This window comes from Caretta caretta, chromosome 2, assembly GCF_965140235.1.
Source record: "Caretta caretta isolate rCarCar2 chromosome 2, rCarCar1.hap1, whole genome shotgun sequence".
Classification (NCBI taxonomy): Eukaryota; Metazoa; Chordata; order Testudines; family Cheloniidae; genus Caretta; species Caretta caretta.
Window position 1 is genome coordinate 65,045,790 of NC_134207.1, and position 15,921 is coordinate 65,061,710.

The window sequence follows — 15,921 nt, forward strand, 5'->3', positions numbered from 1 at the left end:
TTGGGTCAATCTTATACTTTCTCAGCAATTCATCTGGAGTACTGTGTCCAGTTTTGGGCCCCACACTGCAAAAAGGATGTGGATAAATTGGAGAGAGTCCAGCGAAGGGCAACAAAAATGTTTAGGGGTCTAGAACACATGACTTATGAGGAGAGGCTGAGGGAGCTGGGATTGTTTAGCCTGCAGAAGAGAAGAATGAGGGGGGATTTGATAGCTGCTTTCAACTACCTGAAAGGGGGTTCCAAAGAGGATGGCTCTAGACTGTTCTCAATGGTAGCAGATGACAGAACGAGGAGTAATGGTCTCAAGTTGCAGTGGGGGAGGTTTAGATTGGATATTAGGAAAAACTTTTTCACTAAGAGGGTGGTGAAAGACTGGAATGCGTTACCTAGGGAGGTGGTAGAATCTCCTTCCTTAGAGGTTTTTAAGGTCAGGCTTGACAAAGCCCTGGCTGGGATGATTTAACTGGGAATTGGTCCTTCTTCGATCAGGGGGTTGGACTAGATGACCTTCAGGGGTCCCTTCCAACCCTGATATTCTATGATTCTATTTCCTTGTCCAGAAAGTCTAGTAACTTGAGTGTTTCTCTCTCCTTTCAGAGGCATACTTTATGCATTCACCCCTTACAGTAGCGTTCAGAGCTTCCCAGAAGATGGTGTCTGAGGGAGCTTCTTTCTTGTATGACTTCAGAAATGACTGTATCAACTGCAGAACAAAACTTTGCATCTTTTAGTAGCAGAGTCCACCTAGGAGATTTTAATGATGCGCAACCAGTGTCTGTGATAAATATAATTGGAGCATGATTACTAAAAACACACTTGTTGTATGATGATTCTCCATTTACAATTACATTAGAAACCTATCAGTTAGCCAAGTTTTAATCCATTTAATGTGTGCCATGTTAATTTTATATCTTTCTAGTTTTTTAATCAAAATGTCATGTGGTACCAACTCAAATACCTTACAGGAGTCTAACTATATTATATCAACACAATTACTTTTATCAACCAAACTTGTAATCTCATAAAAATTTTGATTGGCATTAATTATATTAACCTCCTTTAATTCTTTATTAATAGAGTTCCATATCATCCAGTATATTGCCCAGTATGGATGTCAGATAGGATAACCCGGTAATTATAGACGTGTTTACCCTTTTTGAATATTGGCACAACATTAGCTTTCCTCCAGTCTTCTGGAACTTCCCTGGCATTCCAAGACTTGTTGAAAATCACCATTATTGATCTAATGAGCTCCTCAGCCAGCTCTTTAAAACTCTTGGATGCAAGTTATCTGGACCTGCTGATTTAAAAATTGCTAACTTTAATAGCTGCTGTTTAACAACCTCCTGTGATACTAGTGGAACAGAAAGTGTTATCATATTATATTGCTACATTACTACAGATCACATAACTTCTGTTTTTCCCCCAATTACAAAACAGAAATATTTCTTTCTTTCTCTTCTGCATTATTATTGTTGTACTATTTCCATCTAGTAATGGGCCAATACCATTGTTAAGATTATTTTTGTTACTAATATACTTAAAAAACTTCTCCTTATTGTTCTTAACTCTGTTGGCCATAGATTTTTCCTTGAGTCCCTTTGCTTCCCTTATCACTTTTCTACAGTTCCTGGCTTCTGATTTATGTTCATTACTTTCAATTTCCCCTTTTTTCCATTGGTTATATATATAGATATAGATATAAATATAAATCATTTTTTATAGATGCTTTCACTCTCCCCCCTAAACCAGGCCATTTTTTTAACCAATATGACCTTTTTCCTGAAATGTGGGATTGTGGCTTTTGAGGCATCTAATAAATGTTCTTAAACAATTCCCAATTATTCAATTTTTTCTGATTAAATTCTTCCTCACAGCTGATTTGGCTCATAATTGTTTTCAGCTTTATGAAATTGACCCTTTTAAAGCGCCAGTATATATAACTGGTCTGGACTTTATTCTGTTTGCACATTATAAACGTGGTCAAGTCATGATCACTTGTACCCAAGTTACCATTAATTTTTAGTTCTGTGATCGGTTCCTCTTTATTAGACAGGGTCTAATATAGAATTTCCCTGTATTCTGCTGCAACACTTTTTGAGTTAGGAAATTATAATATTTAGAAATTCCAGGTAGACTTCAGTGCTGTCAGCATGAGACTTCCAGTATATGTCACCCAAATTGAAGTGCCCCAGCTTCTCTCCCCCTCCGCTTACCCGCCAAGAAGGAGAGAAATTGGAATACTCAAGTACAATCCTATCCATCTGTGCCAGGGCCAAAGTTGAGTCAATCACATCAAAGGCTGCTGATATAAAAGAATCCGCCTGAACATCTGATCGCTGTCCATTTTTGGGAAGAAGTTTCCAGCCAGCAAAACTTCTGTGGACTCCGTCCCATACCCAGATTCAGTGTAGAGGAAGCAATTGAATCTGAAGACTCCAAATGATCCCAAAGTTCCATTGTCATTGTCTTCTCAATGAACTTATGTAAAGATGCAGGTTAGAGACAGGGCGACAGTTAGCAAGATTCTCAACATCAGGAGATGGATTCATGAGTACCAGCCTAATGACTGCTCTTTTGGGTGAAGCTGCCACCTTGTCTTCTGTGAAGGGTTAAGGGTTAGTATATCACACTAAATAATCAACAGACTTGTTTACTGGATGTATGGTATATACATTTCTTATTTATGTCTGAAACCACTTTGGGTTGGATCCATCTCTCTGGGTATACCAATGAAATATGTTCATTCCCTAACAGGAGCAGAAGTGAGACATCACTTCAAATGAGAGACGGTGATGTTCAGCTCATAATACAGCAGTAATTCTTATTCTTGTAATCATAATCCTTAAAACTAGATCACGTGGGACTGGATCATAGTTGTCGTGTCAATCATTATATATAGTCAACCAAGAGGGGCTATTGTCTATGTGGTCATTGAAGTTGCCCATTGCAAAAAAGCCTAGATTACTTGGGCAAGGCAAAACCTTGGTCAACTCAGCTCTACTGAAGTGAAAATTCTAGCTACAGTCAGCTATTTCTAGTACTGCATTTTAAATTCCTTGATTAACTGCTTCTGACCAAATTTACTTTTTAAGGTGTAATGTGATTTGCCTTAGTGTCTAGTATTTTACAGTACAATTTTAATCCATCTAAGTTTTTTTTCAGCCATTGTAAGACCAAGCAAAACAATTGGTTTTAACCAAAAGCAGCTAATTATGTTGAGCTATATGTATTCATAAAAATGTATTTCTCTGGAATAAGCAGGCAGTCTGGTCAGATAGTGTGTAAGAGAAAAACCTCTAAATTAACCATATGAAATATTTTTCTGCTTTGTTTTATGGAATCGGTGGTACTAGTCATATTACACCATTTATCCCTCAGGGTTCTGTAAGTGATTTGCTACAAGATACAGAAAATATTTAGTATAAATATCTTCCTTTCAGGGAAAAGTTGAAGAAGCTGTGAAGGCCTTTGAAATATTAGTGAGCAAATATCCACAGAGTCCACGAGCAAGATATGGGAAAGCACAGGTACCAGTGAAACTGTTGTAAATGGAAAAATAATATTCAGAGGTTACCTAATAATATAGTCCTGTGTACAAAACAGACTTTCTGTATTCTATACAGTGATCCCAGTTTTTAAGTTAAAACCCCCGCTTATCTATTTCAAGCATCCTCCCCCTGAAAATAAAGACACTGGAAAACAAGCTCTGACTTCATAATAATTTAGTTCCTTGATACAGTAACTCCAAAACAGAAATAATCATTTTATTTTCATAAAGCATGAAGGAATCACAGGAACAGGTGTAATAAAAATCTGTTTGAACTCATATTAATCAAGATAAGCCAAGTGAAACCATCATAGTAGAAGGAAGTTGCTCTGTGCTACAATTAATGAGGCATTTGAACTGGAGTCACTATCCATTTTCACTCGGTAAATAACAGTTATGCTAAAACCAAAGTCCCAACTACTAAAAAAAAATCTAGTGCATAGACATTGCTACACAGTGGACCAAATTCTCTGGTCATGTAAACAGATGAAATTCCATTGACGTCAAAGGAGCTACACCCTTTTACACCAGCAGAACATTTGGCCCCATTTGTGCGATGGTGCTTCAGTTAAGGACAGATTTCTTTATTAAACAGTGCTTTTCATATTTCCCTTCTTTATGAATTAACCCCTTCCACAGAGCTGTAATTTAATGCTTGCAAACGTTTTAAACAGTAACTCCTCATAGTATAATAGAATGCCGTAAATGTGTGTAGCACTATTCTCACAGTCTCACAGAGCTTAACAGTCAGAAAAGAACAAGACTCCATAACACTAAATAAAGTATTAACAAAATGCCACACTCAAATGGTAGTTCTCTTGCTGCTGAAGCAGTCCGCTGGCCAACAGGAGGAGGGTTCAACTGGTATCAAATGTCTGTGGAAGCATTACAGAAGAATTAAAATTGAAACCAACAGCAGCCTGCATTTCAGTGGGGACTTTGGATGAAGCTGGTACAAGTGTGAGAGGAAGGTGATTTTAATACTTATCCCCATTGCACTTAGATTAAAGCTGCAGTTGTAAAAAAAAAAAAGAGTTTTTTTTGAGAGCAGTTTTGGCACAACTTCAATCGAAGTGATTTTTTTGTGTGTGTGAGAGAGAGATAAGTACTGGGCCAAATTTTGCCCGCAGCTAAAGCCATTTTGTTACCCCACTGAGTTGTCCAGGTGTAAATGGGAACAGAAGTCTAACGGCTCAGGAAGCAGAGAGCAGTGTTCGTGTTAAATGCCATTTCTGCTATTTACTATTCTGGGGCTAGCCAGAGGCTGCTCTAATGTACTCTGACAGGAACAACTCCCTGTAAGCTGTTCCACTGGCAGAGGGTTGTCCAGAGTTCTGGCACTGGCATGTGCCTCTCCTCACCCCCAAAGCACCCCTTACACTGGGAGCAGGGGGTATGAAACCAGCTATGCTGACTTTTTGACATCCAAGGTTTCCTTCAAAATGTTGGGAACTTCAGTTGCCCTTTTAAGACCGTTTTAATATCACTTTGGACCACTTCAGTGTAGCAGTATGATTCTGAAAGGGGCTGAGGATCAGGCTCTAATATCATAATTAGCACTCTTTTCTCAGGCATGCATAAGTAATTTCTTATACGTCCATCTCTGGTTTTGGCAGCCTTGTATTCTACCTATAGAATTTGTAATCAGGGGCATTAACTTTGCTTTAAGTAACTGATGGAACTCCTATTGATTTCAGTGGAGGATAGGGACCTTTGAAAGCAGTTGGACAATCACGGTGTGCACTGAAGTACTACGGATCATTCCCAGGACTGCCATAACATAATTTTATTTATAAGACAATGTTACTTTTAACAGGGTATTTGAACCAGTAAAACCCTACTCATATTCACTGTCTCTTATCACTAACTAAGGGCTCGGTCTGCAATGAAGAGCAGAGATGAAATCCTGGACCACAGAGGATAATAGGAATATTATTATTATTCCTCCCACTGAAGTCGATGGGAGCTTTGCCAGCGACTTCAAGGAGGCCAGGATTTCACCCTAAGAGTGTCCTCACTCCTGCATTATGAAGGCACCATTGACTTCATACAATACATAAGAACTGGCCAGATTCTAATAGATAGATGGGGCTTGTTTTTTTTCTTGTTCTGAAAATTGTAAAGGTGTGGATGTTCCTCTCCCCAGATTTCTGCAACAGCAGTTGTTGTTATGGTATTATCCCAAAAGTACAAGCAATTTCTATGTTGATTTCTTGGCCTGGCTGAGACCATATCAGAATTGCTATATTGTAGTGGTAATATCTTACATAGATGTAGTGCCTTTCATCCTCAGAGATCTCAGAGCTCTTTCCAAATGATATGTGATGTGATATGTATCACTGAGATTTGATATATGTTAGTATCTTACCTCAGATTATACGATGACAGCTGTTCATTCCTACTATATTTTTTCCATAAACATCCTTCCCCATCCTGCATCCTAGAAAATAAGCCAGTTTCTTAGAGGGTATTACATCAAGAAAAAATAAATTATTCCTAACTATTGATTTCTGAGTTTGTCTCTGGGACAAACCGCTCAAATGTTTGGCCGATGTGACCATGTTGCTTGGTATTTTCCCATTTCAGTTTTCAGAATAGTGAGCCTGAGCCAATCAGTGATGATGTGCTGAATTGATTGTATAAACAAAGAAGTTCATTGAACATTGCAAACTTTAAAAAAAACCCTGTAGGTAAAGAGTTGCTAGGTATTAACTACTGACAGCAACAATATGCAACTAATGTGATTGAAACATTTTAATTAATGCCAGTGTAGCCGATAAAACATTGAATCCAGATTGATTGACCTACATATGTTTCCATTACTGAAGTGCTTGTGACACACAAAAGCACCTACCTCGTCATGCTAATTAGCAAAACATGAATGAAACACAGGACAATAAAAATAGGAGACATTCGGAAGGAGTCATAGAACACTACTAATTTGACTGAGCATAGAAAGCATATAAATTAATATCCACACTTTTAAAATTAAGTATGTGAGATCAGTCTAGCTCTGTTTCACTACTGAATACTCAGGAGCAAAATATATGCAGACAATGGAGAGAGGTTCCATGCTAGCGGTGAAATCTTGGTTCTCTTGAAGTCCATGGGAATTTTGCCATGGTCTGCGAAGGAGTGAGGATTTCATCCTTCATGTCAATATGCATCTAAGTCTGCTTTCAAACTTGAAAAACAAAATGAGGTTCATGGAACATTCCTAGTAGAATTTATCAGCTACTGTAGGATGAAGTGGGGGAGACAGGAAATAATTTTTGCGAGGTAAGAGAAAAAACTAGGTAAAGGGAAGAGTGAGAGTGCACGAGTGCAAGGTATAAATGGAAGAGGTAAGGGTGAAAAGCACGATGAACAGGGAGAAGCAGGTTGGGGTCCAGAAGGGTTCCAATGGTGGAAGAAGAACTGAATGGAGGCTGGGAGGACAGCAAACAAAGGGGAAAATATCCAGAGTTCTCATACTGTCAGAAGGCTGAGAAGGTTGCTTTCCTGGCTGTTTCCCCCTCATTGGGAGAGGAGAGAGAACTCACCCAGCAGAGGGGCAGGAAGGGGATCTAGAAGGCCTTACCTTGCAACCTTGGCTATGGCTGGTGCTGGCTGCTTTGAGGGAGGAGTCCTGAGAGTCTGGGAATTGTCACGGTCTGCCACTCCGCCCCCCCCACAGGCTTCTCCTGGCTGCAGCTGCTGTGAGGTTGGAGTGGAGGGGAGAAAGTGATGGGGTCCAATGCTCTGAGCGTTTTCCCAAGCCTTATAGAACCAATCTTCTCATTCACATGCTGATAAGGTGTAGCAATTTGTTTTTAAATAACACAAGATTTATTGTTATTGTTATATGCCACAAGCTACCAGAAAATTATTGAGCACCTGGTAAATTATGGTATCACTTTAACAATAGCTCAGGTATCGTTCAGCTCCCAGGGCGGCTGCTTCTCTGACTTTCTCATTAGCCAACGTCTGGAGAATTTAGAAAATTAGGCGTTCTCCACTGACAGCTCTGATTTGTATAAAACATATTCCTTCCATATTGTCTTTTTAAAGCAGAAATTCTGATTTCAACTATTATCACCCACAAAGTTTTTAGAATTTGATATGATGCATTGCATTAGCATGTTACCTTTGAAAAATACAACATGACAAATTTTCAGTTGGAATAAACTCAGTGACTTCAGTGAAGTTACATGAACCAAAAATTTGGCTCCAAATCTATATATATTAGCAAATGGTCTATGCTGATACACCTTCTGATATAAGAATGCTGTTTCATCTCATTCACACGAATGCCTGTCAAGAAGAGAATGCAGAAGTAAGAACCTGCTGTAGGTGAACAAAGTGCCTTGTGCTTATATGCAGGTATATTTTCTCATACATATGATGACAAATATTTCCAAGGGATAGGTGAATGCTGGATATAAATCCACCTTTCCAGCGTGCACAAGCAACTAGAGTTCTGCTCCAAGCTCACACCAAAATTGCCTGCACTTGAAGACACTTGTTAAATTTGACACATTAATGAGGAATGATACAGTTTTGCCTTTACCCAAAGTAATTTTTTTTAAACTCCCAACTATATGATGATTTGTTATGTATAACAATTTTGTGATTCCACCTAGTGTGAGGATGACTTAGCTGAGAAGATAAGAAGCAATGAAATACTGCAAAAAGCCATCAATACGTTTGAGGAGGTGGCTAGCCTGCCAGACGTCCCTGCTGATCTGGTAAAATTGAGCCTGAAACGACAAGCAGACAGGCAGCAATTTCTTGGTAAGATTTAAATATCAATAAGGTTCAATAAGGATAAGTGCAGGGTCCTGCACTTAGGACGGAAGAACCCAATGCACAGCTACAGACTAGGGACCGAATGGCTAGGCACCAGTTCTGCAGAAAAGAACCTAGGGGTGACAGTGGACGAGAAGCTGGATATGAGTCAGCAGTGTGCCCTTGTTGCCAAGAAGGCCAATGGCATTTTGGGATGTATAAGTAGGGGCATAGCAAGCAGATCGAGGGACGTGATCGTCCCCTTCTATTCGACATTGGTGAGGCCTCATCTGGAGTATTGTGTCCAGTTTTGGGCCCCACACTACAAGAAGGATGTGGATAAATTGGAGAGAGTCCAGCGAAGGGCAACAAAAATGATTAGGGGTCTGGAACACATGACTTATGAGGAGAGGCTGAGGGAACTGGGATTGGTTAGTCTGCAGAAGGGAAGAATGAAGGAGGATTTGATAGCTGCTTTCAACTACCTGAAAGGGGGTTCCAAAGAGGATGGATCTAGACTGGTTCTCAGTGGTAGCTCATGACAGAACAAGGAGTAATGGTCTCAAGTTGCAGTGGGGGAGGTTTAGGTTGGATATTAGGAAAAACTTTTTCACTAGGAGGGTAGTGAAACACTGGAATGCGTTACCTAGGTTGGTGGTGGAATCTCCTTCCTTAGAAGTTTTTAAGGTCAGGCTTGACAAAGCCCTGGCTGGGATGATTTAATTGGGGATTGGTCCTGCTTTGAGCAGGGGGTTGGACTAGATGACCTCCTGAGGTCCCTCCCAACCCTGATATTCTATGATTCTATGAAATATGGCTTATGTGTATGACTTAAATGTGCAGAATTTATGGGGAAGATTTTCAAATGTGCTTAAGGGAAGGAGAAACACCGACCAGTTCCATTCATTTTCAATGGGATTTGTATACCCAAGTCCCTTACATACTTTTGAAAAATCTCCCCCTAAAATGCTGTTAGTTATCACTTATTTAGATTACAGTAATGCTTAGAGGGCCAAGAATTGGGCCACATTTTGCTAGGTGATGTGCCTATAGTGAATGACAGTCCTTGACTCAAAGTTTACAATCTATACAGACAGAGGTAGGAGAAGGAAGTTTTGCTAGGCTTATTTTCAGAGGGTGTAACTGAGGCAAGGAGAGATTAAGTGCTTACACATGATCATGCAGGGAACCTGCAACAGAACAACCTTGGGTATGTCACTTCACCTCTTTGTCTCAGTTTTACTATCTGTAAAATTGGAATAATGATGCTTATCTTCACTTTGTAAAGTGCTTTGAGATCTACTGATGAAAAGCACTGTACAATAGTTAGGTGTTGTTGCTATTGTTGTTCTCCTGAGTCCCAGTCTGGTGCCTTTAGCGACTGTCCTTCCTCCCTGGATGTTTGGGAAAGTGCTGTTTCTCAAAATCAGACCGTCATTTTTAATGCATATTTTGAGGTTTTAAAAATCTATTTTGAAGCTGTTAATGTACTGTTAAGGGACTGTAATTAGTGAGTATAATTCTGTCGACAAGAAATCTCATATTTATTATTGTTCACAAGCTTTCTGTCAGTTTTATTTGTTTAGTTTTATTTATTTAAACTGTTCTATTAACATAATTTACACTTGTTGCTATTGAAACTCTTTCTAAGAAGCAGAAAGTTAAGTATTATGCCACCAGTGAGGTATTCTGTATCTCAGCTGTGTGGTTTGCTAGATCTCATGGGTTAAAGCACGACATGAAAACGGTCTTAAACAACCAATCAGTTGGCTGACAAAAAATCACTTGTCTTTAGTGGTGTTGCAGCCATGTTGGCCACAGGATTTTAGAGAGACAAGGTGGGTAAGTTAATATATTTTATTGGACCAAACTTCTGTTGGTGAAAGAGGCCAGCTTTGGGACTCTTATACCTGAAGAAGAACGCTGTGTAAGCACCAAAGCTGTCTTTCACCAACAGAAGTTGATACAATAAAAGATAGTACCTCACCTACCTTGTCACTCAAAAATCACTTGTTTATTTAATGGATAGGGTCTTGCACTGGGGTGGAGTACAACTGTATTCAGTACATTCATGGATAATTTAGGGCTACTTCTAGATTGTCTAATACAGATGGTATCTTGTACAGTTTTCCTTGTATATTTCTGTGTCTAGGTTTTTATGAAGTAGCCCATCACCATGGTATCTGAATTCTTACATGCTTTTTTGTAAGTTGGTCATACTTTTCAGCTAATAACTTTAGCTTAGAATTCTATCTTCATTGCAGAACAATGGAAGCTTAATCATTACAGTCATGAAAAGCATCTGCCCCAAACTCTGAACTGCATAAAATAAACTTTAAAATTAGGGCTGTCAATTAATCATAGTTAACTCATGTGATTAACTAAAAAAAATTAATTGAGATTAATTGCAGTTTTAATTGCACTGTTAAACGATAGACTACGAATTGAAATTTACTAAATATTTTGGATGTTTTTCTACATTTTCAAATATATTGATTTCAATTGCAACACAAAATTCAAAGTATACAGTGCTCACTTTATATTATGATTTTTTACTACAAATATTTGAACTGTAAAAATGGTGAAAGAAATAGTATTTTGCAAGTCACCTCATAGAAGTACTGTGGTGCAATCTCTTTATTGTGAAAGTTGAACTTACAAATATATAATTATGGACAAAAAATAACTGCACTCAAATACAAAATAATGTAAACCTTTAGAGCTTACAAGTCCATTCAGTCCTATTTCTTGTTCAGCCAATCACTCAGACAAACAAGCTTGTTTACATTTATGGGAGATAATGCTGCCCTCTTTTTATTTACAGTGTCACCTGAAAGTGAGAAAGGCATTCGCTTGACACTTTTGTAGCCGGCATTGCAAGACTTTTATGTTCCAAATATGCTGAACATTCGTATGCCCCTTCATGCTTCAGTCACCATTCCAGAGGACATACTTCCATGCTGATAGAAAAGGAGTACTTGTGGCACCTTAGAGACTGACAAATTAATTTGAGCATAAGCTTTCGTGAGCTACAGCTCACTTCATTGGATGCATGCAGTGGAAAATACAGTGAGCAGATTTTATATACACAGAGAACATGAAACAATGGGTGTTATCATACACACTGTAACGAGAGTGATCAGGTAAGGTGAGCTATTACCAGCAGGAGAGAAAAAAAAACCTTTTGTAGTGACAATCAAGGTGTGCCATTTCCAGCTGTAGACAAGAACGTGTGAGGAACAGTGGTGGGGGGGGGGGAATAAACATGGGGAAATAGTTTTACTTTGTGTAATGTCACATCCACTTCCTTCTTTATTCAAGCCTAATTTAATGCTGTCCAGTTTGCAAATTAATTCCAATTCAGCAGTCTCTCTTTGGAGTCTGTTTTTGAAGTTTTTTTGTTGAAGAATTGCCACTTTTAGGTCTGTAATCGAGTGACCAGAGAGATTGAAGTATTCTCTGACTGGTTTTTGAATGTTATAATTCTTGACATCTGATTTGTGTCCATTTATTTTTTTATGTAAAGACTGTCTGCTTTGGCCAATGTACATGGCAGAGGGGCATTGCTGGCACATGATGGCATATACCACATTGGTAGATGCGCAGGTGAACAAGCATCTGATAGTGTGGCTGATGTGATTAGGCCCTATGATGGTGTCCCCTGAATAGATATGTAGACACAGTTGGCAACAGGCTTTGTTGCAAGGATAGGTTCCTGGGTTAGTGTTTTTGTTGTGTGGTGTGTGGTTGCTGGTGAGTATTTGCTTCATGTTGAGGGGCTGTCTGTAAGCAGGGACTGGCCTGTCTCCCAAGATCTGTGAGAGTGATGGGTCGTCCTTCAGGCCATCCATAGCTTCAGAAACAACTAGGACATCATAATCAAAAAGGCTGACAAAGGAGGTGCTGTTGTCGTCATGAATAGGTCAGAATGTGAACAAGAGGCTGCTAGGCAGCTCTCTAACACCACATTCTACAAGCCATTACCCTCTGATCCCACTGAGAGTTACCAAAAGAAACAACACCATCTGCTCAAGAAACTCCCTGAAAAAGCACAAGAACAAATCGGCACAGACACACCCCTAGAATAAAGACTGGGAGTTTGTGTCATTACACAAAGTAAAACTATTTCCCCATGTTTATTTCCCCCACACACACACTGTTCCTCACACATTCTTGTCTACAGCTGGAAATGGCCCACCTTGATTATCACTACAAAAGGTTTTTTTTTCTCTCCTGCTGGTAATAGCTCACTTTACCTGATCACTCTTGTTACAGTGTGTATGGTAACACCCATTGTTTCATGTTCTCTGTGTATATAAAATCTGCTCACTGTATTTTCCACTGAATGCATCCGATGAAGTGAGCTGTAGCTCATGAAAGCTTATGCTCAAATTAATTTGTTAGTCTCTAAGGTGCCCCAAGTACTCCTTTTCTTTTTGCGGATACAGACTAACACGGATGCAGCTCTGAAACCTTCCATGCTGATGACACTCATTAAAAAATAATGTGTTAATTAAATTTGTGACTGAACTCCTTGGGGAGATTTGACAAAACGCAAAGAAGTTACCAATGTAAGATTTCTAAAGATAGGGACGGCACTCGACCCAAGGTTTAAGAATCTGAAGTGCCTTCCAAAATCTGAGAAGGACGAGGTGTGGAGCATGTTTTCAGAAGTCTTAAAAGAGCAACACTCTGATGCAGAAACTACAGAACCTGAACCACCAAAAAGGAAAATCAACCTTCTCCTGGTGGCATCTGACTCAGATGATGAAAAGGAACATGCATTGGTCTGCACTACTTTGGATCATTATTGAGCAGAACCCGTCATCAGCATGGACACATGTCTTCTGGAATGGTGGTTGAAGCACAAAGGGACAGGGCCATCCTTAGGCATACTCAGCATACTCAGCTGCGTAGGGCACCGTAAAATTTGGGGCACACCTAGATATTAGTGTCCACCCTCCCACCTCTTCCTATCCCTGTTCTGACCCTTCCTGCAGGCTCCCACAGTTTGCTGCTGCAGCCTGGTGAGTCTTCCTCCAGAAGACAGGTTTCAGAGTAACAGCCTGTTAGTCTGTATTCGCAAAAAGAAAAGGAGTGCTTGTGGCACCTTAGAGACTAACCAATTTATTTGAGCATAAGCTTTCGTGAGCTACAGCTCACTTCATCGGATGCATACTGTGGAAACTGCAGAAGACATTATATACACAGAGACCATGAAACAATACCTCCTCCCACCCCACTCTCCTGCTGCTAATAGCCCATCCAAAGTGACCACTCTCTTTACAATGTGTATGATAATCAAGGTGGGCCATTTCCAGCACAAATACAGGTTTTCTCACCCCCCCCTTCCAAAAACCACACACACAAACTCACTCTTGGTGAAATTTCATAAACATGTCTATTGTTACGGAGATCACACAAAGTAAATTAGTGTTCCCTTTTTCTAAAAGCAATGAACATTGTTACGAACACACTAAATCTCTGTGACTGATTAATTTAAAATAATGTCTTTGTTTCAGTGAGTTAAATATGTAATAATCTGGAATGATTACTTTATGAAGGCTTAAGAGTACATTAAAAATATAAAATCAGCTTAGAAATACTGATTAAGACAAATGTAAAGCAGAGAAGAGCTGTATCATGTATTCCCTAATATTTAATGTTGTATTCAGCAGGACAGCTGACTTGCCCTTACTACATAGTTTTTGCAAATAAATCTCTGACAAACTTCAGTGTATATCAAAAAACCTGTGACTGACATTTTTTATTTCCAGGTTTAGTGTTTTTAATTAGGTCCCTTCTGCGTGTTCAGTCTTCACCTTCTGGCATGCAGTGGAAAACATGCTCCATTTTCTTTAGAAAGAAATTGCAGAAGAGTGTTTTTTTCAAATGTCATTTGCTTCTTTTGGGTTCAGGGATTTGGCTGGAAGGGGTTGAGCAGGGTGGGGGAGGGAAGGAGGAGGGAGACAGTGGGGAGAGGGCGAGGCCTGGGCAAAGTGGGGGGCAGGGCCTAAGGCAGAGCAGGGGTGGAGTATGGGCAGGGCCACCGGCAGAAGAGGTGGGCTGGGGAGCTAGCCTCCCCGAGCGACAGCTTCACCCACTGCCCATGACAGCAGGTAAGAGCAGGTCAGCTCCCGCACACCCAGTGCGCACTGCAGTCTCCTTAGGCAGGAGCCGTATTCACAGAGCTGAATGTGTCGGCACCACGCGTTCTGCGTGAGGGAGAGGGTATGGGGGTCTCTGTGGGGAACTGTGACTCTCCACTGCTGTGAGGCAGGCCGGGCATCTCAGTATCCTTTGCTGCCTTGACCCTCTCCCACCAGGCTGCGAGCTCGGGCTGCCATCGAGCGTAGGGGTGCCGGTTTAAGAATACTGCGTAGGACTCCATAAATCCTAAGGATGGCCGTACAAAGGGACATATGAATCTTTAGCGCATCTGGCATGTAAATATCTTGCAACACCAGCTACAACAGTGCCTTGTGAACGCCTATTCTCACTTTCAGGTGACATTGTAAACAAGAAACAGTCAGCATTATCTCCTGCACATGTAACCAAACTTGTTTGTCTGAGCAATTGGCTGAACAACAAATAGGACTGAGGGGACTTGTAGGCGCTAAAGTTTGACATTTTTCAGAGTAACAGCCGTGTTAGTCTGTATTCGCAAAAAGAAAAGGAGTACTTGTGGCACCTTAGAGACTAACCAATTTATTTGAGCATGAGCTTTCGTGAGCTACAGCTCACTTCATCGGATGCATACTGTGGAAACTGCAGAAGACATTATATACACACAGAGACCATGAAACAATACCTCCTCCCACCCCACTGTCCTGCTGGTAATAGCTTATCTAAAGTGATCATCAAGTTGGGCCATTTCCAGCACAAATCCAGGTTCTCTCACTCCCTCACCCCCCTCCAAAAACCACACACACAAACTCACTCTCCTGCTGGTAATAGCTTATCCAAAGTGACCACTCTCCCTACAATGTGCATGATAATCAAGGTGGGCCATTTCCAGTACAAATCCAGGTTTTCTCACCCCCCCCACCCCAGGAAATGGCCCACTTTGATTACCATACACATCGTGAAGAGAGTGGTCACCCTGGACGGGCCACCACCAGCAGGAGAGTGAGCCTGCCCGTGGGGGGGCGGAGGGTGAGAAAACCTGGACCTGCGCTGGAAATGGCCCAACCCGATGACCACTCCAGATAAGCCACCACCATCAGGAGAGCGAGCCTGCGTGTGCATGGGGGTGGGGGGGCGAGAGAACCCCGACCTGGGTTATTCTATCTACTACCCAAGATCCATAAACCTGAAAATCCTGGGCGCCCCATCATCTCAGGCATTGGCACCCTGACAGCAGGATTGTCTGGCTATGTAGACTCCCTCCTCAGGCCCTATGCTACCAGCACTCCCAGCTATCTTCGAGACACCACTGACTTCCATCGGTGATCTTCCTGATAACACCATCCTGGCCACTATGGATGTAGAAGCCCTCTACACCAACATTCCACACAAAGATGGACTACAAGCCGTCAAGAACACTATCCCCAATAATGTCACGGCTAACCTGGTGGCTGAACTTTGTGACTTTGTCCTTAC

General features: G+C 40.7%; 1 protein-coding gene across 16 annotated transcripts in view; it reads left to right on the forward strand.

Moving 5' to 3' along the window:
- Positions 1 to 15,921, forward strand: part of ASPH (aspartate beta-hydroxylase) — a 201,194-nt gene that overhangs the window by 138,074 nt on the left and 47,199 nt on the right. For all 16 annotated transcript variants that reach the window (XM_075125190.1, XM_075125174.1, XM_075125184.1 and 13 more), the window contains 2 exons: positions 3,446 to 3,532; positions 8,175 to 8,325. In XM_075125190.1, coding sequence (XP_074981291.1) covers positions 3,446 to 3,532; positions 8,175 to 8,325 — 238 coding nt within the window. The remainder of the gene's footprint in view (positions 1 to 3,445; positions 3,533 to 8,174; positions 8,326 to 15,921) is intronic.